The sequence below is a fragment of the Dromaius novaehollandiae genome, chromosome W (genome assembly GCF_036370855.1).
Source record: "Dromaius novaehollandiae isolate bDroNov1 chromosome W, bDroNov1.hap1, whole genome shotgun sequence".
In the NCBI taxonomy this organism is placed as follows: Eukaryota; Metazoa; Chordata; class Aves; order Casuariiformes; family Dromaiidae; genus Dromaius; species Dromaius novaehollandiae.
This window is the reverse complement of record NC_088130.1, coordinates 45,411,595-45,435,027: the sequence shown is the minus strand read 5'-3', so window position 1 is coordinate 45,435,027 and position 23,433 is coordinate 45,411,595. Positions and strand designations below refer to the sequence as shown.

The 23,433-nt window shown below is 37.0% G+C and overlaps 1 protein-coding gene across 1 annotated transcript in view; it reads left to right on the top strand.

The window, feature by feature from the left end:
* The window catches only part of LOC112987054 (dimethylglycine dehydrogenase, mitochondrial), a 47,417-nt gene extending 24,315 nt beyond the window's left edge, over window positions 1-23,102 (top strand). Inside the window, exons 8-16 of the mRNA XM_064500815.1 lie at window positions 809-978; window positions 1,059-1,212; window positions 2,117-2,282; window positions 4,526-4,656; window positions 6,125-6,342; window positions 7,259-7,416; window positions 8,464-8,523; window positions 21,207-21,341; window positions 22,000-23,102. Coding sequence (XP_064356885.1) covers window positions 809-978; window positions 1,059-1,212; window positions 2,117-2,282; window positions 4,526-4,656; window positions 6,125-6,342; window positions 7,259-7,416; window positions 8,464-8,523; window positions 21,207-21,341; window positions 22,000-22,215 — 1,408 coding nt within the window. The 3' untranslated portion in view covers window positions 22,216-23,102. The remainder of the gene's footprint in view (window positions 1-808; window positions 979-1,058; window positions 1,213-2,116; window positions 2,283-4,525; window positions 4,657-6,124; window positions 6,343-7,258; window positions 7,417-8,463; window positions 8,524-21,206; window positions 21,342-21,999) is intronic.
* Window positions 23,103-23,433: the final 331 nt, after the last annotated feature.

Genomic DNA, 23,433 nt, shown 5'->3' with positions numbered 1-23,433 from the left:
TTACAGGAAATCTCCTTTACAGTCTGATCCTTTACACTGATTAGGTAGAAACAGGACAGGTTGTTGCTACAGACTGCCAGCAGAGAATTCCTGTGTGCATTTTTTGTTAGCATAAATGTCATGGAACCAGTTCTCTCCGTAATTATAGTGGAAGACAGAGAAGGTATTCCAGGTAAGAAAAGGCAGCTTTCCTTTAATTCTGACACCACTGCAAAAAAGTTTTCTAGTTCTATTCCCCAGTTCCTCTACCTTACCTTATTTTCTGTGGAGCAGTATAAAAAATACTCCTGGTATTTCAAGTTTGAGGGCTTCCATTCTTTAAAATAACCTTGCTAGGTTTCTCTCTTCATTTTTGTTGTTGTTGCTCTTGTCACTGTAATGTAAATATTCACTGTAGCTGCTGGAATATCTCTGTCTGTTTTCCAAATCTCAGGATTAAAAAAGAAAAGGTATCTGTTGCTAGAAAATATATTTTCTGGAAATCAGAAGTTTGAGAACTTTCTTCAGTATTAATTGTTGAGGACTTCTACCATCTCTGGAAAAGACTATTAAATTCTGAACTTCAGAGGAGGAAAGAGCTTCCTATAACCTTAAGCATCAGAATTACCAACACATTGGCAATAGAGTTTTGCTACTGGGAGTGTGGTAGTAGAACTACTTGTCAATGAAGCAATTAATCTTTGAAAAAAGGACAAAACAAAACAAAAAAAGAAAGAAAAAAATCAAAGTATTTTAGAGGCTGTGTTAGTAATAAATGCTGATATTGATAAAAATGACTCAGCACTGCAGGTCTTTTTCTGTTTTTAAGATATGGCATTATACATGCTGGTGGAATAGGAAAGTACCTCAGCGACTGGATCCTTGAGGAGGAGCCTCCATTTGACTTGATAGAATTGGATCCAAATCGCTATGGGAAGTGGACTACCACAGAATACACAGCAGCCAAAGCAAGAGAATCTTATGGATTTAATAACATAGGTAAGATAATTTTTGAAGTATATATTATGTATTCTACCTTGGTGATGTACAGTATACCATGTTTCTTTTTATTTTTCTAGTTGGTTATCCTAAAGAAGAAAGATTTGCTGGAAGACCAACAGAAAGAGTCAGTGAGCTTTATGATTTACTGAAGTCGAAATGTTCAATGGGCTTTCATGCAGGATGGGAACAACCCCATTGGTTCTACAAACCTGGAGATGAGACTGGATACAAGTAAATGAAAGATTACGCCTTTTTTTGCTTGGTAAATTGTCATGGCAGCAAGGGCCAGCAGAGTTAAACTTAGTGGGAAGCATATGTCTATCATTCATTCCAGCTAAAGTATATCTATTAGGTAGCTCTTCCATTATTGTTTTTAAGCAGATTTTTTTTTCCTGTTTTAGAATCCATTTCATTCTAATAGCATAGACATTCTAAGACACACATCAAGGTATCCTGTATATAACTGTTGTGGACATGGGGTATCATGGAACAGCCTAGCTCATGGAAGGGATTAGAGAATAATTTTTTCATTATAAACCTGTATTTTCTTCTCTGCTCCCTATTTGATCAGCAGCACGTATTTTCATGGAAAAGCTTATTCCTGTCTCAATAATTCTTAGGAAGGGAGGAGCCCAATCCTCCTTTACTTCTCTGTGCCTGCCTACCTAATCACATGCTTGCATCAGGGAGTGGCCAGCAGATACCTATGTTTTCCGCAGGACTGCTGGAGTCCTAAGCTAAATGAGGCTTACGAAGGAATGAGGAGACACTCTCTGGTGTTCAGAAAGTAAAGCTTTGACACCTTAAACTCAAATAAATGATTCAGCAACGAAGCATGCTGTGAATTTATCCAGGATTACATAATGAAAGTCTACTAGTTCTGCTAGCGTTTGAACAGTTCACAATTTATTCTCCAAAATGGGTGATAAAACATCAACCCATATCTTACTCTGTTGTTAAAGGATTTAATAATTAATCTGTGTTAGACCAAGGAAAATATTGGGTAAGCTACCTACAATTAGGAAAGTCCATCTGTTTTGAATGATTTTCAGTCAAGAATCTGAAGACTACATTTTGCTGAAAAGAGCACAAAATGGCCAGATTGTGTTTTATATGTATAAATGCTCTGTTTCAGACCCAGTTTTCGGCGCACAAACTGGTTTGACCCTGTGGGTCGTGAGTATAAACAGGTTATGGAGAAAGTCGGTGTGATTGACCTGTCACCATTTGGCAAGTTTAAAGTAAAAGGCACTGATTCTGTTAAACTGCTGGATCATCTATTTGCAAATGTTGTTCCAAAGGTAAATGGGACAGTGATGACTGTTCTAATACAGGATTTAGACAAATTAAATCTATTTCAGAAATTGAAAATGAGGCTTAATATTGGTATAATATCTTTCAGATGCCAAATACTCCAGGTCCCTTGGAGAAATTCCTGTGTTAGGAAATATATTTTACTTAATTAAGAGCATGAACAGTGGAGTTTATATATTAGAGTGGCTCCAAGCAGAAATACCCACTGGCAGAAATCTTTATCTAAAGAAAGTCAAGGGAATTTCACCTGGAATTTTTTTACTACGGCACTAGAAGAGCTAGGGAGCTGCCTATCTAAAACTGTGCCATGCTGTGGCAGCTTCAGGCAGCTTCAGGCAGCAGAGGAGAACAGTGGATGTAGCAGGATGTAGCAGGATGATGTATTCTTCCTGGGTGCACAAGGGAACAGTTTTTCTAAATGTGACCCATGCTTATTTTCCATCATTCTCATGCTAGCTGTTTCAGAGCTTGCTGCCTGGAGCAGGCAGGATTGCAAATATTCAGGCTGCTCAGCTTTCAGGCTCACACCTATCCTTTTTCCACAAATGTGACTCTGCTCACAGCTCCTGAGAATATGATCCCATTCGCAGAAAAGTCACACTGTGACTAACCACGCCAGGTTTCTTATTCTTGGCCCTTAGTTCATGGTAGTGCTCCATGCATCCCTTTATCTTCATGCTTTCTACTCTCATCTAGTGTCTGTAACTTCAGAGAAGCACCTCCAGTCAGCCGATTATTCATTTCTTTAGGGCTATAGCCCTGGGGTTTGCCTGTTTCAGCACAGAATTTCATTAAGCTTTTGCTGTAGTTGACGGTTTTAGCTGCTTCAGACACTAGAGGGAGGAAGCATTGCAAGTAGATTGACACTATAGTCATGAAGGTAGGCACATCTGTTCAGAGGTCAGACCCAAATGAATGGGAATGCTGTGCACAAGAGTGGTGTCCAGTAGGCTTGGGAGAAAGATCAAGCCAAACTGTTGTGTTATATTTTTTTACTTGTATTAATTTTGTGATAGTGAGGTAAATTAAAAGTTCCCTGCTTGTCTTCTCTGTAGCCTGGGGTAGAGGTGAGGTAACCAGGTCAGCATGGTCAGTGTTGCCAAGGGGAAGAAAAAAGACAAGCAGCAAAATAGAATGAACAGTTTATGAGTCCACTTAAGAAGATCCAGCATTCACAACAGTTGATTATTTAAGCACACAAAGTCTGATTTTGGTACCTTTCATGTCTGCATCGTAACATAATTCAAAGAAGGTACACTTGTATCACAGCTGGGTTGGGTGTGGCTAGCATCAGAGCCTGATGATTTAACTATGTATCTGTAATATACTAGTAATTATATTAATGTGATATGACCTTGCAAAAGAATTTTAATATCTGCAGTATTTTTACTTCCATTCATTGTCTGAAATCTGGGCACTGACTGGATTGACAAGATTCTCATGAAAGCAGGATGAAACATAGGAGATTAAATTCTGCTTCTGTAAACAGGCAAGCACAGCAGCTATGGCACATTCACACTTCTGCTTGTATGGATGATGAGCATGCATACATTTTATGGGCACAGCTTAGTAACTGCGGCTGGAAATTTTACCTCAAGAACTCACATTTCTGCACAGAAACCTGACTCAGATCCACAGAGATGGAGGTTCATAGTTAGCTACTACACAGGGCCACAAAATCATCAGGCAGCTCACTATTTCTTTCTTTAAAGTAATGGGTTTTTATATGGGGCAAAGTATGTTATCCTTTGGGGATCTGAAAGCTTTATTCACATGATTCAAAAAGAATAATTATGTCAATAACAGAAGCAGAATTTTTTATTCTGATGGTTGTTAAACTAAAAGTGATTGGATTAGTTCACATTGAAAATGCATTCTTCAGAGTTCACATTGAAAATGCATTCTTCAGTCAGCTGTGGCTTAAAAAAGCCTTATATAATATACAGTTAACAAATACTTATAGAGGCCTTGATTCATCTAATTTCAAAAATATAATTTTTTCTATGAAGAAAAAGTGAGATTTCCACTGTAAAGTTAAAGCCTAGCCAATTGTGTATCTGTCCTCTCCTATTCTGGCATAGCAGAACAAATATAGAAAAAGTTATTCTTTCAAGTAAAGTAAAATAGCTGAAGACTTAAGTACAAAGTCATATTTCAATATTTTTTCGAATATTTAAGAATTGAAATGTTTTATTTTGCATCTGTGATAATTATGAGTTCTACTGTATAGGTGGGTTCTACAAATATAAGTCATATGTTAACACCAAGAGGAAAAGTTTACGCTGAACTAACGGTCTCTCAGCTGTATCCAGGAGAATTTATGCTCGTGACTGGCTCTGGGTCGGAACTCCATGATCTGAGGTAAGTTTAATTTTGATACAGTAAGTACACAATGCTGTACAGTCACAGTAATATAGAAACCTGTTGACTAAGGGCCAATTTCATAATTATTTCTCAGAGAAATTTCACTGGATTTAAGAGAATTCTATGTTTATAAACTTAATTGAAGTGAATCCTGAAGTGTAAGCAGTTGCATATTGGAATGCCCTTGATGTAAAAAGATGGACAATTTACTGATAGTTATGCAGTCTACTTTAATATAAGTAGTTCTTGTTTTGTTGTTGGACCTGTTTGTGTTTGACATTGTATGGTGGAGCACAGCAGGGTTCTTTCTTTCCAGTGTTTTCTCTTACACAAAAAAGAATATTGGCATTAAACATCGATAACCCCGGAGGCACTGACTTAGTCAATACAGATGTGTAGTGCAGTCTTGGTGATATTGCGATAATGCTTTCTGGGGTTTTGGGCTCTGGGATCACAAAGTGTAATGGATGAAAGAAAGGAGATAGAAACACTTGCAGGATGATTGCATTAAAATGCTTTTCATAAGATGTGCATTGTAAGTGAAATTTCTGGTGCTAGTAGTGACTGTACACACATACTAAAAAAGGATTTTTCTTACTGGAGAAGAAAATCTGCAATTTGCTGACAAATCAGTCCTTAAAATGAATCAAAACATAACAGACTGACATTTGCTACCCCAACACACAGTGAATAATACACTGTTCTATAAGCAGGCCCATGGGAATCAGTAGGAACATTGGCACGTTAAAGCACCAAATGCAAGTAAAAAAGGCAGAACCAGACTGAATGCATTTACTTCCAAAGAATTTCAGCAGCTCCATTTGGTTCTCTCCTGTGCCTGAGATCTTTTAACATTGCATAACAAAACAGTACTTCATAAGATTTTAATTATACCCTTTCATTTATTTTGAGAGCTTCCTGAAAGACAATACCTCCTGAAAGACAATACCTAGCTGATGTTTTTGATCGAATCAAGACACAAAACTGAACTTCCTGCCAAGACTTTAAATACTCTATCAGAAAGCAATAAGCCCAGTTGTACATTTATGTTAACACAGGAATTTATGTTGAGCTTTCTGATGTTCCTTGTGTTTATTGCTTACTCTCTTTGTATGCTGACTTTTTATTAATGGATCCAAAAGCAAGTCTGTGTCAAGTGCTCTGATATCATTTCTTCCCCTTATCTTGAAAATACTGTTCTACCCATTTAAAATCTTTCCTTTCCTTGCTATATCCCAGATGCCTGTGTTTCTGTACCAGTTATCTCACCAGAAAACACTGTTTTACGTCAGTGACAGATGTGACTATCTAATGTAGCATATACTACCATTGGTTTTGAAAACTTGCTGGGACTGGGAGCTGCTGAGAAGATTAATGCTAACAAAAAATTCTTCTTTTCTAATGTTTATCTAAATCAGTTACTTTTCATAGAAATGTTAACATCACTGTTGTCTTTTACATGCAGATGGATAGAAGAAGAGGTGGTCAGAGGTGGATACAAAGTTGATATAGAAAACATGACAGATGAGATGGGAGTACTTGGTGTAGCAGGTCCGTATGCACGGCATGTCCTCCAGAAGTTGACAGCTGAGGATCTGAGTGACAGTTCATTCAAGTTTCTCCAGTCCAGACATTTGAAACTTTCTGATATTTCTGTTACTGCTATTAGGATATCCTACACAGGTAAGCAGTAGAGAAAACAGACTGTTAAAGTAAATAGTTAATATATAAAGTAACAAGTGTAACTAAAACTATGTTGAGAAATAAATCTCATTATGTCTTCATAAGCAATAGGTTCACCACATTTTATATATAAATGTGCACGGGAATCCAATACACTGATTTTCAAATGTGATCTGGTCAGAGTCTGCACTATGTTTTCCAAGACTCTTTTCTCTAGAATACCCCACCGTGTAAATATTTATTTTACAGAACAAAAGGCCAGTTCTGATAACCTCTGTGGTATTTGCTGCAAAACCAACGTCAGGAATTGTTTTTGGATTACCGTATATTAGTATTTGTCAAGTGCCTTGAAATGTAACACTGAAGTGCTGAGCATTTATTTTTGTTAGTTACTTTTTATTTTTATTTTTATTTTTATTTTTATTTTTTTATTTTTATTTCTTTCTATGTTCATCTCTACTGCAGTGGACTAAATTCAGAGCAGTCTGAAGCAGCTGAAGTTGTTGTAATTCATATTTCCTTTCCATCATACTGAATGTAATATACTGCCTTTATCCTTATTTACGTAGTCAGTTACATTTGCTGTTCTCTTTCCAATTCATCACCTGTTTATAATGCCCTTAAGCTTCATCTCTCATTGTGACTTTGTTGCATGTCCTTTTCTTATCAATTATTCTTGATTTTCCCCTCATTTCAGTTAATAGTTTAAATCAGAATAGTAGTACCACTGCTTAAGATCTATCCTCTAGTGGTTCTTGCAGGTAATCTGGCTTTCTATATGACAGCACAACTGAGCCCAGAACGTGTATTAGTATTTGTAGCATTGATCCTTACTTTGTACCAATGATAGAACTATATTTATTGGCATTGTTTCAGTCTTGAGTTGATTAATCTATTAATCTTGTTTGTATAACAGGTGAACTGGGCTGGGAGCTCTATCACAGAAAAGAAGATTCTGTAGCTCTTTACAGTGCTATCATGGAAGCTGGGCAAAAAGAGCAAATTGACAACTTTGGAACATACGCTCTGAATGCTTTAAGGTTGGAAAAGGGTTTCCGAGCCTGGGGGGCAGAGGTCAGGAAATATAATATTTTTATAATTCTTTATTTTCTTTATTTCATTATGACTATATAGCTTTTAGTCAGAGCTGACAGAGATAATACTTGTTCCAGTTCTTGCATGAAAAGAAAATTTACTTTGAGCAGGGAGAACCACTATAACCAGGAACAGTGTCTTTTCTAGATAAAAATAGCTAATATACTTGATTGCATTTCTGGCAGAGACATTTATTTTGATTCACTGATATTTTTTTTCTCTTGAGTATAACAAAAATTATGAGGGTTTTGCTGAGTTCCAGCCTTTTGAAATCAAAGGTTTGGCTGATAGGTTCTGAAAATGTTTTATTTCTGTAATAGCTATGTCATGGGAGACCAATTATTCTTGCTTCATAATGTATTTGGAACTGTTTCATTTCCCACTAAATTGTATCTGCTGAATTTGCTCACAGTAAGGAACTACTCAAGTGGCCGAAAGAACTTAAGGAAAATCAGGATAATTTCTGCTTACCTGAATTTTTTCCCACCTCCTTTGGAAAGGAAAGAACTGAGAAAGTTGAAATACTGGGCATTTAGGGATCCTTTCCCTTTGCCCACTGATAATTATTTTCATTCTAGCTCCAAATGCTGCCTGACAAACCACTCCCCCTACCACTAAGGTGGTGGTGAGGGCAGGTGGTAAATATAATTGTTGTTTTATATTTATTTTCCTCATCAGCTAAGGCATTCTGTTGCATTGCAATTAATTTGTACCTCAGTTATTTGAGCTTCTGCAGGCTTGATACTGCTTTGACAAAAAGTCTTGTTTATGACTGAAATGTGTATTTATTTTGCATGTTGAAACTTAGATGCATGATTTATATATCTACACCTTATATTAAGGATAATAGTAGGTACTCTGCTGAAAATCACATATACGCAGCTCACAGTGTGTTCAAATGAAAGTAGCACAAATACAACGTAGAAGACACTGACCCAGGAATAAGTAGAAGGGTGCACAGAATGAAAAGAAACAAAAGCTGTGACAATCCCTCATGTATGGATTTAGTATTTATTTTTTTAACAGATGAACTGTGACACTAATCCTTTGGAAGCTGGACTGGAATATTTTATAAAGCTAAACAAGGTATGTTTATGTTTATGAGTATGTATGCATTATTTTCAAAGCATTCTGTTGTCTGCAAGATTATTTCTCTGAGTGTTTGGAAAGAGAAATGTCAACATGTGTAAAATGAAATAGGTATTTGAAAATGATAACATCTTTTTTCACTGTAAACAAGAGTAATTACTTTATTACGTGCAAGTTTATTAAAAAAAAGTTTAATACTTTTCCGTAATTCTTGCTGACAAAATTATACATTAGATCAAGAAATTGCAAACATTCAATTTAACGTTGACTATGGGGAATTTAACATATTAAAAATAAGTCTTTGAATGAAATAGCTTTCTAGGCAAATTTGGGTCATGTCCTTTTTAAAGCTTGTATGTGTATACAAGCTGAACTGGCCTATTTATGTTACGAAGAAAAGTGAAATCATTTTATGTGCTTATTCTTATTAAGGGAGTTGTCTGTAACATCATTTTCCCTGACTCCCACTCTGGTATAGAAATTACTGAAAAAATAATAGATATTTCAGAAGAACTACTGACTGACGACTTGGATATGAGTCAAATGTAAGATAAATGATTATGTTGGTAAAAAAAAATGTAGTTATTCATAAAATTTCTGAAGAGGCGCTCTCCTTATAACTTCTTGTCTGATTTGAAGTTCAGAGATTGGGACTAGTTGTATTTAAATATGCAGTAAAAATGAAAACCATACTATCCCTTATTTACTCCTTTATTTTAGCACCCCCTTTTTCTTACAGTATTTTAGAAAACAAACTCTGTTTATAGTCTAAGAGCTACAGAAATTGTTTGTCATTACTCTTTTCCAGTCTAAAACAAAACCAGAGCCAGTGTTCAAACTCAAAGACAGGACCTTTCTGTGAAACTCTGTGAAATTTTTTCCTGTGCGGCTCTAATGCCATCTGTTGCTAGCAGTTAGCCCGTCAACTCAAACAGCAGTTGCCTGCACAGTGGATGTGAAGGCCATAACCTAAAAAGCCAGGTTCTAGACATTTCAAGTTAGGTGTCTTAAATTAAGGGATACTTCTGACTTAATCTTTATGCCTCAGTTTTTCATCTGTAAAATGGAAAAGTAACAACGTTTTTACATAAGGGGAGGTTGAGAAGAAAAATTAGTGTTTGTGAAGCATTCGGTCTTTACAGCGATGAAATACGATACAGGGACAAATTCTCTTCTTGTTTATATTTATTCCTTTTATATTTGAAAGGGTAGTAATTCAGATAATAAATGACACTTGATATTTTTTGTCATGTCATGCTGAGGCACCGTGGAACTGATAAAAGGAATCCCCAATTTTAAGTCACAGCTCCAAATAAGCAACAAATCGTAATCTTTGCATAGGCAAGAATTATGGATAGATGCCAAACCTAATTTTTTTTTTTTTATCAATATGACCAAGTTGTCTGGCAGAAACAGGAATGACTCCAGGAAGTTGCCTTTTCTCTCTATCTGCTGCACCTACCTATACACATTAAAGCTCTTTGACATATGCAGAATTGATAAAACATCTCCTTTTGTCGCAGTCTGACATCAGTCTGTGCTCTAACATGAAATACAAGTTCTAAATTTACTCATGCTGAGATAGGGAGTTCATCCACTGGAGGGTATGGTGCTCCCAGGGAGTCAGTGGAGTTCCCGTATGTAGTGGAGTCCTAACTGTCTGGACTGGGTAGTATAATTTTGCCCTAGTCACAGAAAGTTACACATGCAAAGGAAATAGAGAGTGTCACATAACAGGATAATGTTTTGTTTACTCTTTAAGCACTTTTGTATATTAAGAAGAGCATTACCAGGACTGCAGGGGAATGCAATGAAAAATAATGTTACTGTTACTGTTTTTTCTTTCCAGTTCCACTTGATATGGCTGTTTATGTTTTCTTTTTTGTTAGTATAAGCAGGGAAAGCTGTTACTTGCCAAGATGCCCATGCAGAACATACGAAAGCACTAACATGCATGAAGCACTTGATTCTCTGTTCTGCACACTTTCTGCAAGGTTAAGATGCAGAAGTGGAACAGCTTTCTGGAGCAGATATTCATGTTGTACACCTATGGGCAAAGAATAAAACTCCACTGTAGATACAGGATGCCGGCCTAAAACATTTGCTAGTATTGCTGAACTAATGTGAAAAAGGAAATAATCTCTGTTTATTTATGGACTCAGAGAAGAGGGCAGTTGCAACTGTATGTTGACACTGCAGAGCTACCTGAGCTAAGGCAGATACTGGAAGCAGTCTAAACATTGTAGCATGAAGCGCCCTGTGAGATTATTTACTTTGTTTCTTGGCAGCTTGGGGTTATTGAGTCCCTTTCTAGTTAAAATTCCCTGCTTTTAGTTTTGGTGTCCATTTGGCAAGGCACAGACCTCAGCATTCCTTAGCAGACACCAGGCCTGAAGACAGGCAAAATACCCAGTTATTATCTGTGCTCCTATTATTAAGGAAAGTTAAAAAAACAAACAAACAAACAAACAAACAAAAAAACAAGCAGGGCACAAACTGTTTAACTTCAGTTAAATCTGTCTGACATCTCAGACTGTAGTTCTGGCAGGGATTTTTTCCTTTAAGCGTGCGTCCCCAACAGGGGAAAGTGCTCATTTCGTTATAAACTACGACCAAAATAAAACGTCCTGCAACTTAGTAGAGAGTGCTTCTTAATGTGCGACAGACAGCTGAAAGAGCTTGCAAAAGGACTTCCCTTCAGTATAAGTGAATCTTGAGTGGTACGTCATAGACAATGTAAACAGTTTATAAATAGATTTAAGTGAGTGAACAAACAAATACCAATGAAAGTAGTACAATCAAAAAGTATTTTAATTTCCACAAGAGGACATTCAAAGAGCTGCGAAATAAATATAAAAAAATGTAAATTTCCAATAAAATCCTGATATTTTTGTTTATAACATTTAGAGTATCTGTCATCTTCAGGAACATAAGGACTAATGTTCTGTTTGTGGTGAATGACAGGAGAAACTCTTAAAAGCTTAAGTTGAAATGTCTTTTTGTGATCTATTTAATTATAAGACAATAAGTAAAGCTGCTTCTTCATCATTTGTGTGGCAGATTTCCTTTTGTCAGTAATGCTGAAGAGATGGTTTTGTTCTAGGTTTCCTCTAGCTTCTGCTTGATGTTCCTTTTTTCTCTGTTGGTGTTAGTTGCTTGTTTGCACAGATGAGCAGGATGGGCTGTGATTAAACCAAAGTGGAGGGATGGTAACAGTATTAATTTTCTACTTGAGAGTGTTGTCTTCCTAACATCTGGAAAAAAATGTCTGTTTTAGGGGTGGGATTTTTTTTAAGATCTGTTTTCTTTTGTTTGCTCAATTGGTCTAACTGTTCTCTGTTAGATAGTTTCCCTCAGTAATACTTTCATCTCATGAATAAGCGCTCTTCTACTAAATATCCAACAGATTCTTAATGGTCTCTGTGGCAGTAAATTCACAGAATATCTTTAAAGAAGAAAAAGTTGCAATTCTGCTTGCTCCACATCCCAGAATATCATTTGAGTTCTAGCACACATTTGAACTTCCGCTGGTGAGAATGGTCAGAGCTATAGTGTATCACCTCTGAATGCCTTTTATTTTTCAAAATTCTGTTTTCAATTTAAATGCTTTTCCAGATGTAATTATAGAAATGATAAGCAATCTCCAGATGTTAATTTACTTCAGCCCCTTATTCTATGACAGAATCAACTATATCTGTGTTTACCTTGCTGTATGTATAAAACGTCATGTGTAAAGTATATCAGTCCTGGACATACCATTGTCTCCTGGGCAATCTAGTCTAATGATTCACTATCCTCATGTTAGAAAAATGTTTTCTATCTTCCATCCTAGATCTTTTATGCCACACTTTAAACTTATTACTGCTTATTATGTTCACTATTGACATAGAGAAAAAGTTATTTCCTTCCTCTTTTCAGAAGCTCTTTGTGTTATCAAAAACTGCTAGCATGTGCTTTTTTATTCTTCTCGAGTGTTTGATCATTAGTAGCTAATACAATATTCTTAAAACAGCCTATTTTCTCCTGAGCATAACAGTCCAGAAGGCCCAATAAACCTCACATTACAGTGAAAATCTCCATATTACTCTGAATAACTCACAGAAAAGAACTCTTTTAGAATTGTTTTCCATGTTAAACCAAAAGTGCCAGTAATCATCAAGAGTACAGAACTATAAAGTTCTCTATATAACTGTTTTTAAAATTTCTTTTATGCTGTATACAAGAGTGCCATCTCCTGGGCACTCTGCGGCAACAGCTTCTCTTCGAGAAGAGAATGAGGTAGATAATGAAAATCCCTTTAGGATTCTGTTCTGATGCACTCTTCTAGGCTTGGAGCTGAGTGGTTAGCTAGTGTTTGGCGTTTGTTGCCATTAAGAAGAGATACTGCTTTCAGAGTCGGGTATTTATTTGTTTCAGTCCTGTTTATTTTCAAAACTGGGGCAGTTTTTGTTCTCCATTCCAAGCCTCTTTCCTAGTTATACACTATGCCAAATCTCTCTCCCGTTGCTTTTTCTTATTGCCCATAATAGCACAATTTTTGTTTACTACCTCAGTTGTTTCTTCCACTGCTCCTTTCCCTGTCTGCTTCTGAGTATTTCTTTCTCATCTCCACCAGCAATACTCAGTACCCACCTGCATTTAGCTGTCAAGAAATGCCCTTTGGAATACAAGTCCCACCTCTCCTTCCAACTTTGACATCTGATTTCAGTGGTGGCTTTTACTATTGCACCTATTACATAGATAAGCATTTAATTGCTCCCTCATTCATTATGCATAGAAGTTGAATGTCATGCTTAAGAGCTTAATGCAGATGGGTGATCAACTATAAATCCAAGATTTATTGAGCAAAGATTTGAGTATGACCTGACCTCCAGCATAACTATACATAACTTGTTAATAATAAGCTCAGGTGCAGATAAGAGCAGTTGTAAGACTGTGCTTCTCCCCTTTTGTTCCTTTGGTAGCAGGTTCCTCCTCTTTCCAGCTGTTTGTTTCTCTCCTCTCCCCTCTGCCAGAACTGCCCCTCAGTTCTGTCAGCCCAACTCTTTGTGTTAAAATGGTCTAAAGTGATGTGTTCTGATCCATTAAAGCACAAAACAGTACATTCTTTTAGGAAAAAGGGTTTTTTTCATCATTTCATGGATGCAGTTTTGAGAAAGAACACCCAAAAAGGTTGGATTGGCACAACTGAAAAGAGCATACCTTCCGTAAGGGAACCTTAGCAGAATAGAGTTCTAGTGAGTTCTGCCAACGGGCCTAAGGGTTTCTGGCCACAAGCACCACTCAGTGCTAGGTGAGGAGGGTGGGGAAAGTGGCAGAAAGGAGGCTGTATATGCTGGCTCTGATTCTCTGCAGCATTGTATCATATGTAGTCATTCGTATCAGTATGTGTGTAAAATGCTACTGTTCTGAGCCAGTAACTCTTGGTAACTCTGTGCTTAGGTCTTATGGCCTGTAGCGTTGTTAAGCAGTGGTGACATCAAAGCCTTTCACCTGAAGGAGACTCCAGGGTTTCAGAAAGATGGAGTCTAGGAGTGAGAAGGGGTAAGCATGGAAACAACCACTTATGGCCATTTGCTTATGCTTTTCCACTTCTTAAGTGAATTTGTTTTAGTAAAGCAATTGCTGACTTCAAAATGGGAGCTTTTTGCCTGACTGTAGCAAATGGTTCATTTTTGTCTTCTCACTTCTAAAATCCAATATAGGGCAGGCTTAACAGATGCAACGCCTGGCACTTGCTCACTAGGTCTACTGGGAACAGTTGTCCAACTCTTTGAGATTGGACAAGTGGACCAGCAATGATTTCTGCAACTCCTCCCTATTGCCATTGCCTGTGCTTCCCCCCCTTTCTCCACCTTGCATCCCTCCTGTTCAGAGAGTGTGAGCATAGTACTGACCTTGCTCCTCAAGCTGGAATAAGATTGTGCTTTGTGCCATTCCTTTTCCAAGCAACAAAGGGGAGGAAAGAAGTAAGAGCACGGGTTTTACCGAAGAAGGGATAAGGAAGCTGGGAGAAAACAGAGGGATCTGGAAAAGGATGGAGTGATGGCTAAGAGGTGCTAGACCCACCAGTATCTAGTGGCAGGGGGCAGGGATAAGTTTTTGTTTTGCTCTCTTTTGCTACCCATTTATTACACCTATAGCTTATTTACTCACTGGACTTTTCCCCCTAAATCCTCCCATCCAAATTAGAATCTGGGAGCTGAATTGGCCTTTATTGTTACTTCATTTGAAGTCCAGAGAGCCCCGGTAACAGAGGATTTACTCTATCAAGTTACACAAAGTATAAAATAAATTGGAAAAAATCTGCAGTGATTTTATTGTCTGTATAAAATACACACCTAGGTCACTACCAAAGGGTTTGGTGGATCACATAATGCAATAAGAACCCACTGAGCTAGGAATTTTGAGCTGAAATAATTCAAATTTTCATCAGGAATTTGTGTCATATCCATTTCTTTAAAGTGGCTGTTTGCTTACAAAAATAGCTTAGGCAGATTGAATGAAAGAACAGTGCTGCAGGTGCCATTCATACTGATTGGCCGCATCTCCCTTAGAAAACTGTTTTGCACAGTATAAACTGTAGCTTTGGTTTGCTGCAGAAAAAGGAAACCTGTAAAATATTTGCTGCCTGCAGAGGAAAATGTTCTTCAGCTATCACCCTGATGAGGGGGTTATCATTTGGAGTGTTGCCCTGAAATTATTCAAGAGCATCCAACTAAGAATAATTTATTTCAAAATATTGTATGGATGCTGTCTTCGGTATGTTGTAATGCAATGGTTATAGGAGATTGCGGCAGCTGTTGATGCTGCTTTACTCAGTTGGGCGGCTTTGTGTACATAATTTGGCTGTATGCCAGCAGTCCTAAGTAGCATACCAAATAAATTACAGCATTTCGTTATTAAGAGAGATTTGCATATATTTATTGCCACTTATCTATTGAATGGATATAACATTTTTCTTCTTAGAAACACAGAATTTATTCTGCTAAACTGCTGTATACTGTTTTTCCTACTGCACAGTCTAAAAAAGAAAGTGGAAGTTCTATAGATAATTTCTGTGCCTTTACTTCCCTTCAGCAACAAAAGATTTTTAGGAGGGTTTAGAATTAGGATCTGTAGGATGTTGAAAGCCAAGCATATTTGAAATACATGCTGTGAGTTAAACTTTGCAGGATACATCACTATGCCTAAAACGACCCCACTGGTTAATCTCTCCTGAACTCTTAAAAAAGAAAAAACAAACTTATCTTGCATTGGCCAACATACGGTAACTGACACAAGGTAAAAGTCTGCTGAGGAAAAGGGCAAGGCAAATATGAATGTCCAGTACGTTACAACATGTTAATAGATGAGATAATCTGTAAGCCCCCTTTGCTATATGCTATTTGAAAATTTTTAACTGATTTCCTTTTAATATTATTTTTCCTTATAATCTGTGTGTTAGATAACACCAGTAAAAAGTACAACCCACCATTTTTATTTTTATCTGGTGAACTGCATTCATATTATTATAAGAAGCTAAACAGTTGGTGTTGCCCTTATTTTACTCTTAAGAAGTGTTTTTACTTACTATGAAGAATATTACATCTGCCTCAAATTAGTGCTTTGGGAGCTCATGCCAAGAAAATGGAATTCTCCTGCATTTTAGGCTTAGCTTATTGTGACTCATTGTACTCTAAGTAGTAAAAGTTTTAGATTGTTACTACATGTCATCACAAGTGACTACTCTTTTAAAACTATGAGACAATATGAATGGGTTTAAATTTGACATTTGCTTTGGGGTTTTCCTCTGTTTCCGTCTTTTTTTCTTCTGTTGATTCCAAATGCTTTAAGTGAATTATAGTCCACTGTTTTAAAGGGGATATTATCTTACCTTATATTTAGTGTGACAAGCTAAAACAAATAGAGGCAATACCCATACTGACTAATTTTCTTCTCAAAACAGGAAGGCATTGTTACCAATAGCCACACTGAGTTACAATGAGAGGAAGTGAGAGAGAGAAGGGGAGAGGGAGAGGGGACCTCATGTCTACACAGACACACACACAGACACACACACACACACACACACACACACACACACACTGACAAACGAAAATGAATAATGATGGAAATCTGCTTAGAGTACAATTGATGTGACCCAAGAACTGTAAAATAAGAAGACTGAACTAGACAGATTTATGATGAGAATTACTTAACAGGTTGTTTTATTTGTTTGAAAAAATGTGTATGTGTATATATTTTTGCAGAGTTTGAGAATCCCAGATTACCTCGTGTGTTTTTTTTCCAGTGAATTCTAAAGAGACAAGAATATTTTTAACCTTCAAGGAATATCAGGTTGCTATTTCCAAAGGAAATAAACCAAAAAAGAACAAGCCCACTATATGCCAACCCCCAAATCCATTTCTAGTTAGCAAGAGAACTGTAAAGTAGTTTATTCCAGGTGGCCCAAAGCCTGCCCCAATTGGAATTGATTGAGTAAGAATTTCATTTTGTGTCTGTTATGAATAGGCAAGGAATGATCCAAAAATACAAAGATTTTAAACCTGCAACCTGCTTGCTCTAATAATTTCCATATATACCACTAGCAGCTAATTAACAAGTGGAAGACGAAATTATTTTTGCTGTCAACCTCAAGGTTCCAGTAATTAGTATATTAACAGGAGTTAACTGTCATCTATACAGTTAATCTTGAAGTGACCCATTAAAGCAGTACACATCTGTTATCAGGTCATACTCAAGGCTCCAATTATGATTGCTGCATTAACCTTTATGGAAACTGTTTTTCCATTTGTAAATGAGGAATTTATAGATCGTAAATTAACTCACAATCTTGAAAAAAAATCACTGTGAAAATCAGAAATATTTTAAAGGGCTGAGTTTCACCTCTGTCTATATCTATGCACCTACAGGTATCTGAATACTGCAGAAAAAAAGAAGCCATGCTGTCAGTACAGCAGTAACTATATCAGTGCTGTGTGATACTGCATTCCCAAAGTGAAAGGTTACAACTGTTTTTTGGTAGACTTGAGGGTGACTCAACATAGGAAAAGGGCACTGTAAAAAATGCTGTCAGAAGCTAGTTCTGAGAGATTCCTGTCTGTTACCACTCTCTGATTACTAAGAGACCTAAAGATGTGAATTTACAGGCATTCATACTGCCATTTTAGATGCCTTAGTGTATCAGTAACATCCACATAGGGCTGGCAAATTTAACACAAGACTTATGGAAGAGCTGCAGTTGGAGGCCAGTCAGAATGCCCTAGATCAGCTGGCACTGACTTTACATACTACAATTACCTCCCTTGAGACTGAATAGCAGATACTACATTTGCATATATAGGAAGGAGTTGGTTCAGTTCTAAGTTTACTCCACGAATACCTCTGTCACCCGAAGCATTTCAGTCTGGGTGTCATGCTGTGGTATACAGTCTTAGTTTTAGTTGTAGGTGTTCACTTTTATAAATGTTCCTGTGTAATAGAAATGTAATTCTGTGAAAAGCGATATCTTCTAATTAAAATTTTATGATTACTATATGCAAAACACAAACACAAATCATATAGTCTTAGTCTTCTATTAGTAAAATACTGGGGGCTTTAAGAAAAATATGTTAGACTTGTAATGGGAAGGAAGATTGCTCACAACACCCATATGGACATTTCTGATGAAGGAAGCAGAAATCATTGTGGTACCATTGAAATACCCACTTGCTGTAGCTTGTCCTGTGGTTTCCTTTTCTCTTGGGTGGACATGTTACTAAGGTCTCCCGAAGACAAGACTGAGAGGAGATTTTATCAGTGTATACAAATATCTGAAGGGAGGGTATCAAGAGGATGGGGCCAGACTCTTTTCAGTGGTGCCCAGTGAAAAGACAAGAGGCAACAGGCACAAACTGAAACACAGGCAGTTCCATCTGAATATGAGGAAAAACTTCTTTACTGTGAGAGTAACAGAGCACTGGAACAGGTTGCCCAGAGAGTTTGTGGAGTCTCCTTCTCTGGAGATATTCAAAACCTGTCTGGACATGATCCTATGCAACATGCTCTAGGTGACCCTGCTTGAGCAGGGCGATTGGGCTAGATGATCTCCAGAGGTGCCTTCCAACCTCAACCACTCTGACACTGTGACTCTGTGACTTTATACCCACTAATTATAAGGTATCACACTCACAAATACGGCTATAATGCCTTGGTGATGTGTTTACTCTAAAGATGACCAAGATCAGCAGTTGCAGATCCACACTACCTGTTCCAGGTGGGTTCAGCAAGAACTGGTAGTAAACTCCAGTTCATTCCTTCCACTTGTCATTCCAAATTTTCAGTAATATCATCTAAATTTGACGGATCTGGCAAGTTTCCGCATTGTTCTTGTTCATCTGGCTTCAGTCTAACACTCTCTTTCTACAATGCTTGCAGCTCACACCGTTTGCAGCATACACCCTTTTCTGCTGTCACATGCCACCCACCAAGACAGCTAGTCAGTTTGAGTTGTGATGCAGCTGCTAATCTCTGTACTCTTTCTTCTCATGATCTGACATGCAGCTGTGCTCCCATTAGAAGGCCTGAAAAATCAGGTTTCCTTTCTCTCTCACTTCATGTAAGCTGATGTAGGGCTTTGTGACTTCTGTCAGAATAAATATTGAATGATCTGCTTTGTAGACTTGCTAGTGTTATGAGTGACAGGGTACTACTTAGTAGCTAGGTAATGTCTGATCTGAGATTTTTGCTTTATCTTTTCCAGTAGTATCTTGACAGTTACATTCTAAAATTAATCCTAAAAGTCCTTTAGTTTTCTGATCTGGGCTGTATTTCATGCCATCTTTCCCCAAAGGGGACCACCTGTGATCTTTATTTGCAATATCTGCCTTATCTTCAGTTGGTCTACCTTGATTTTCAGAGTAAATGGTCCCTAACTGGTTTGTAAATTGTTTTCCACAACGGTTTACAGATTCCAGTCTTTCAAACTCACCAGCACTTCAGTAATTTCTTTTGAGTCTACACATAGAAATACAGGAAGCTGAACAAGACCTACAGAAATAAGAACAGATGAACTAATTACATAATAATCTATTTGAAGTACAACTATAATATGTTTTGGTTGTAATTCTGATTGCTATTACTGCACAATAGCAATTCAGTGCTGTCGCACAAAGAGTCACAATGAACAGTTCCCAGGCCAAAGCACTGTAGAACCCCTTGATTTCCACTAACTATGAATGTATTTAAATCTACTTCTAGGATCTAAGTGTTATGACTCTCTACAGAAATTAAAGAACATTACCAGAAATACTATTATTGACATTTTCATCAGTGCTTCCTTTTTTTTCCTTAAACACTCATCAAACATATAAAATTCCTGCTTCAGATCTACAAGAGTTGTTACAGTGACCTAAGACCATGTGTCTTAAAATAGCTTTCACTGCTACCCATCATCACAGCAAAGGCTGGAAAGCTAGAAGAGCTTTTAACTGCTATTACGGTTTCTTGCCAGGGGGCAGGATGGTGTGTATCTGACAAATTATTTGAATACAAATCTTTTTTTCTGCCTGATCTATATCTTTAAAGAAAAAATCCATAGGCAGAACTTGTAAGATGCTGTTCCTCATGTTTACTGCATGGTTATTAGCCATAGTGACTAATAATCCAGCCTGATTACTATTTTATCCCTTGTCCCGACTGTCAGCATCTTTGAAAGGGGCTTTTTCTTGGCACTTGAGGCCCTCTGTCCTAGACCACAAAGTTTATAATAATTCTTCTTTCTATAGCCTGTTTTTCCAATTTATTCTCTTCCCAGCCAAGTAACTAAGGAAGTGGTCCGAGTTGCATTAAAGACTTGGGAGACAATAGGGTGAGACAAATCAAGTTCACAGTCACAAGTAGGCAAAATAAGCTTATATCTGTGCACCTGGCAGTGGAATCAGGCTATCTATAAGGTCACATTGTCACATACAATAAATACTGTCTTCCGTACCCTTTAGGATTACTGAGGCTTACAGATGTCTCCCCCAGTACTTGTACGTTTATGCAGTCTGCTTCTAGAGATATGAAGATCTGCCTACGGCTCTTTAGGGAAGCTGAAAAAGGGGAACTTTGAATGACAATACTCTGTAGCTAACATGTTGCATTATCCCATAAAATAGCAGATACAGGAAAAAAGACTACATACCTTAAAACAAGAATATGGAGCAAACTGCCAGCTCTGCATCCTCACACAGAGACGCCAGAATGAAATGATAACAAGTTACTGTCACACTTGCTGATAGCATCAAACAAGATGAGAGTCCACTGAGGGAGGCCAGGGCTTTAGGCTCTGTGTCTTGGAATTCCTTTTTTTTAGTAGAAACCGGAATGAAACACAGCCTTCTGGCTCACAACCTTAACTAGGCAAATATTGCTGTAACATACATGTCTAACTATATATGTATTTCTACTTCATTTGGAATTATGGATATTAAAGGATTGAGATCTAGACAAATTAATATACTGAAAAAATCACCAATCATATCACTTACTGTAGTCAAGATACAATGTCTGACAAAGATTTGATTTAATCTGTATTTCACATAGAACATATAAGCAATAGGAAAACAAATGAAGACAAATATAAATGCTTGCATCTCTAATCTTTTTGCAAAACCTGAGTAACCATTTATCATCATTATCTTATTTTTTTTCAGCCAGCAGACTTTATAGGAAAGCAAGTGCTGAAGCAGATTAAAGAAAAGGGGTTGAAACGGCGATTGGCATATCTCATGCTGGAAACAGATAACATTGATCCAGAGGGAAATGAAAGTGTGTGGCATAATGGCAAGGTAAGGGCTATAGATCATGTTACAAGAAACAAAAGTTAATTCTCCATGAACAGAATCTAACTTTGTGTTTCAAGTGTGAATGTATTATTTTTGTTTTACTGGCACAGAACAATTTGAAGCTATGATACTATTTTCTGATATTCAAGCAGGAAGCAAAGGCTAACTGTATATATCTACAGATAAAATGTGATATACTATCAAGTTACAGAAACTAGAGCTGGACCAGACTACAATATTAGGTCATCTATTCTTTTTTTCCTGCAGGTTCACCATTCTCCTAACATGACTTTTATTATTCACTTAAAAAAAAAAAGAAACAAAGTTTAACCTGTCGCATTTCAGTGCAGATTAGGTATTGAAACACTCATTAGCAGTTAAATTATTGTATATATAAATGTGAATAGTGTTTGTTTCGGTTGAAAAGTTAATTGAACACAATAGGAATAGACTGGGGGTTTAAGGCGTAAAAAATCCCAACTTAGGGTGATTTCACCCAGTGAGGAAAATTATGAACTGCATGACACACTCAAAAATTACTTGATATATGAAGTTTATAAACAGAAACTAATATCTAAGAGGTACAGTTTTTGGTTTTTTTTTTTTTTGGAAACCCCACTATGTGGTGAAAATAAAGATGCATGTTTGTTTCTTTTTTCAGGTTATTGGCAATACCACATCTGGCTGTTTCAGCTACTGTGCTCAGCAGAGTCTGGCTTTTGCATATGTTCCCACAGAACTTAGCAAAGTTGGACAGAATTTGGAAGTTGAACTTTTAGGAAAGAATTATTCAGCAACTATTATAAAAGAGCCATTGGTGCTGACTGAACCAACGAGAACCTGCCTGCAGAGAAAGGGTAGAAGTCCCAAAGCGTGAACACAGATGGTGGGTACAGGAAATTGTGCAGTAAGAAATAGTTCTATTTATAGCCATGAAATTAAGAAAATCAGACTACTCAGATTCATTAATCACTAAATGCAAGATGCCATGTCAGTGAGGAATTTTATGGTGTTGCCTTCTTGCTTCCTTTTATGGGCTATTCACATCAGAGATCTGAGCACAGTTAATGAACTGCTGTGCATGCCTCCTTCTCAATAGCAGTTGTGAGCAGAAAGTGGCTGGGAATGAGTAGATCCTCTATTCAGCTTGTCCACACGCTGTCCAGGAGATCTGAGCAGGGGAGAAAATTGCTTTTGGTACTGGCCAATAGCAAATTCTTTCTCCTTGAGACATAGTTCCTCCCTTGCCTCTCTTTGGGGTAAAGTACTTTATCATTGCTCCTTGATGTCACAAACTTATCATTAAAATAGTATCACTAGCTCTGCACAGAAATGCTGTCTAAAGTACTGAAATAAAATTCAACAATGGTTAAAAAATAATAATTAAAGGGAAACTGAACTGTTAACATTGCTTCCCAATGTGTTATCACAGCAGAAATTCTGACAGAAGATCAAAATTTAGTTCTTCCTAATTAAACATTTAGAGGAAGCCCATTCTTTATGGTCATTATTTTATATGGATCTTCTAGTAGATTACATGTAATATTTTACAACACACATGGTGTTATTGCTCAATCTCTGGATAGAACTAAAAAGTACTGCATGATGGAGCACTGATTTAATGGTCTAAATATGAAGATTTAGACACTGAAGAACTGTTTGTCCTTTTCCTGTTAATTATATCAATGTTAAATATTTGATAACCTGAATAAGCAGGATTGGGATAATATAAGCAACAGGAACACAATAAATGATTAAAACACACTTCTAAATTCCATAATATGCTCAATAATTCTTTTGAATCACACCAATGTCACTATTCCCACTTACAAAGAATAACATTCATCATTAGGCTACAGATAATCCTTTTCTATGGTCATATAAATATAAAGAATGTCCAGAATGCACTTTCTTCCAGAACAGTTGGTGCCTCTAAATCTTCAGCAAAGAAGAAATGTAAAAATAGAATATGCAGTAGAAACGCAGTTTGCATAATGAACAGCTATTCTTGCTAAAAATTTAAGGAAAGTTGGAATTACATTCTGCTGTTCTGAATATCCTTTACAATTGAGGTCAAAATAAAATATAAGATGTG